The sequence below is a fragment of the Oculina patagonica genome, unplaced genomic scaffold, assembly GCF_052425735.1.
Source record: "Oculina patagonica isolate OP01 unplaced genomic scaffold, crgOcupat unplaced1509, whole genome shotgun sequence".
In the NCBI taxonomy this organism is placed as follows: domain Eukaryota; kingdom Metazoa; phylum Cnidaria; class Anthozoa; order Scleractinia; family Oculinidae; genus Oculina; species Oculina patagonica.
This window is the reverse complement of record NW_027557529.1, coordinates 813-4,420: the sequence shown is the minus strand read 5'-3', so window position 1 is coordinate 4,420 and position 3,608 is coordinate 813. Positions and strand designations below refer to the sequence as shown.

At 44.4% G+C, this 3,608-nt stretch overlaps 1 protein-coding gene across 1 annotated transcript; it reads left to right on the top strand.

Moving 5' to 3' along the window:
• Positions 1-1,649: 1,649 nt before the first annotated feature.
• Positions 1,650-3,318, top strand: LOC144639937 (uncharacterized). The gene is made up of 3 exons (XM_078499202.1): positions 1,650-2,153; positions 2,440-2,538; positions 2,743-3,318. The coding sequence occupies exons 1-3, from the start codon at positions 1,650-1,652 to the stop codon at positions 3,316-3,318; spliced, it is 1,179 nt and encodes a 392-aa protein (XP_078355328.1).
• Positions 3,319-3,608: the final 290 nt, after the last annotated feature.

Genomic DNA, 3,608 nt, shown 5'->3' with positions numbered 1-3,608 from the left:
ATAAACATATAATAAATAAATTGACATTGTTTTATAAGGCAAGAACTTAATAATCTTGCGACTAACAAACCTGTGGCCCTTTAGGTTCCTGATCAAACTGGAATTTAGATGTGTTGGTTTTAGTGGAGGGAGGAAACGGGAGAATTGGGAGAAAAACCCTCGGAGCACAGATGAGAACCAACACCAAACTTGACCCATCCCTGCTCCCACCTTGTTATTTGCTGAAGAGCTATTAAAACTGACATACCGGTATATGGACTAACATAATTATTGTTGGTTGATACATGGCTAACAAGTGACAAATATCCCAGCCAAGGATGAGTTGAGTGTTGGCTTGTCCTGGGAGACCCAGGAACAGTAAGAATGGACAGCATAAAGTAAGACAATGCAGGAAGCTTATATCATCATTGTTGTGATTTACAACTGTTGCGTGACATTGATCACGTGATTTGTAATGCGAGTTTGTGTCGAATAAATCAGTGCGTTCAATCCATTCATGGCTGCATGGTTATTACATTTTGGCGACGAAGATAACTCCATCTAGATTTGAGTAGGAGAGTAGGAATGGAACGAACGAACGACTCGAACAGTATTTTTTGGCAAACGATGTAGAAGACGCGGCAAAACAACAAGCGATCTTACTCAGCATTTGCGGGATTAAAAGATACGCACTTCCATGAGGTTGCACTCCAACCAGCAAAACCAGCGGAGACAACTTTTTAAGAAGATTGAAGTAAAACTGAAAAACGCACTAACAGGCTCAAACTTCAGTGTGAAATGGTTGAGGTGTTCAGAAAAACACCTGCAGCCGAAGTCGAAACGAACGCGAAGAGGTTGCAGCATATGTAGAGGAGTTACGTAAGCTGAACGAACATTGCAATTTCGGCAAGACTTTGCCGGAAATGCTGAGAATCCCATTAAATCTAATAGGATTAATGACTAGAAAAACCACAGCATGATTACTGGCAGAACGGGGGTTAACCCTGGAAAAAGGCCGAGGAAATCGCTTTTGGAGAAGAGTTGGCAGAGAAGCACTTGGTTGACATCCAGTCCGAAACGACCCCCAGCAAAGTACATCAGTTGGCGCTCGTGACAAGAATAACAAAGATCGTCGTCTAGATCCTGAGTGTTACCGTTGTTGACAGAAACACAAAACATCAGCCTGTCGATTCAAAGATGCTCAGTGATTTAAATGCGGGCAAAAAGGGCACCTGTCCAAAGTTTGTTATGGCAAGAAAACGCAGAGTAAAGGAACCGATTCCGGAACACGGAAAACTAAACCCTCACAAGACAGTGAGCAAGCAAGAAAGAGAGGCAGAAACTGGGAGTCTATGCATTTAGTGGACAAAGTTTCAGGGGAAGAAGATGTTTATGCAGCAACCATGTATCACATTTGGGACGGAAGGAAACCAAAGGCGTTTGAAGTAAGTGTAGAACTTTGTGATGAACCACACAATTCCCAAATTGACACTGGTTCTACCAGAACTGTGCTAAATGAACAAACATAAAGCAAGTAATGTGACAAAGTAGAGTTAAAGAGTTCCAAGGCCATATTGAGCACGTATACAGGAGAGAAAATACCAGTGTTAGGAGAGGTGCTGATTTCTGTTACCGGTAAGTACCAAAATCAACAGCATGATTTGCCAGCCATGGTGGTGAAGGGTCCTGGTCCAAACCTACTTGGAAGGGACTGGCTACAAGTTATTAATTTTGGAACAGTATCTTTAACATACAGGAGATTAACCTCAGCTACAGAAGATCCTAGATGCACACACAAGAATGTTTTTGGCGAAGGACTTGGTACACTGCCCGGCACCGAAGCCAAAATCTATGTTGACCCAGAGGCCACGCCCAAGTTCATGAAATCTCGTCCAGCACCTTATGCCTTGAAAGCAAAAGTTGAACAGGAACTGGATCGATTACAAAGTGAGGGTATAATATCTCCCAGTAGGATTCCACAGGGTGGGCTGACACCCATCGTTCCAGTGGTGAAACAAGATGGACCAGTGCGTATCTGTGGGGACTATAAGTGCACCGTCAACCAAGTCTCCAAGTTAGATAATTACCCGATCTCCAAGACTGAGGATCTGCTTGCCACACTTGGCAGAGAAAATAAATTCTGCCAAACTGGATATGTCACAGGCATACCAAAAGTTATTTTTGGTTGAGAAGTCAAAAAAATTTACTTTCTAATCAATACTCATAAGGGACTTTCTCAATACAATAGACTACCCTTTGGGGGTTTCTTTAGTGCCCAAAGTTGCTCAGCATACAATGGAGAACTTACCACAAGGCATTCTCCAAGTTGTAGCATGAGTTGTTGGTATCTTAGTCAGTGGAAAGAATGACACAGATCATCTAGCCAACCTAAAAGCAGTGCTTAGGAGGCTCTCCAATGCAGGATTAAGGTTACGTCTGGCAAAATGTCTGTTCATGCAGCCACAAGTCACATACAGTGGGTACCTAATCCATGATGATGGCATTCAGGCTGTGACAGCGAAGGTTGATGCAATCAAGAATGCACCAGAGGCTGAGGACGTTAGTCAGTTACGAGCATTTTGAGGCATGCTCAGCTATTGCCATCGATTCTGACCAGATGTTGTAACCGTCCTGGAGCCTCTACACCATCTCATAAGAAAAGGATCAAAATGGCAGTGGCTAAAAGAACAGCCAGAGGCATTTGAGAAAGCTAAGGAACTGTTGCAAACGGCCTAGCTGCTAGTCCATTTTGACCCCTCGAAGGAACTAATCCTTGCCACCGATGCGTCCGATTATGGAATGGGAGCGGTCCTATACCACAAGATGAAAGGTGGAGCTGGACAACCAATCGGATACATGTCCAGATCTCTCAATACAGCTGAAAGGAACTACTCAACCCTTGAGAAGGAAGCTCTTGCAATAATTTTTGGCATCAAGAAGTTCAATCAGTTCCTTTGTGGACACCCATTCACCATCAAGACCGATCATAAACCCTTTGAAGGTATATTGAATGAAAAGAAAGGGATTCCTGCTCTTGCAGCACCATGGATCCAGCGATGGGCGCCTACCCTGTCTGCTTACCAGTATAAGATATCGTACAAGGCCGGCCAGACCAAGGGCAATACAGATGGCCTAAGTAGGCTACCCTTGCCTGAGATGCCTGATTCAAATGCAGGACCAGGTGAAACCATCATGTCAATGGAACATTTGGAAGGCACACCTGTACACAGTGGTCACATCAAAGAGTGGAGTGAGAGGGATCCAATCCTCTCACAAGTGCTTAACTTCATTTTGGAAGGATGGCCAACAGCAATACTAAGAACAGTTCTGAAGAGCTAAACCCTTACTTCACCAAGTATACCATTTTGAGCGTAGAAGATGGTTCTGTACTTTGGGTAGCTAGAATGGTTGCACCACCACAGGGAAGGTCGAAGGTGCTCACTGAACTGCATGAGGCCCACCCTGGGCAATCTCGCATGAAAGCCCTGGCAAGAAGCTTTGTTTGGTGGCCGGGCATGGATCAGGACATCGTCAAGAAAAGTGAAGAGTCAAATCTGAGTGCAAAAGCAGAGGCACCGTTGCACCCCTGGGAGTGGCTGGGACTCTATGGTCAGAGATTCGCGTTGAAT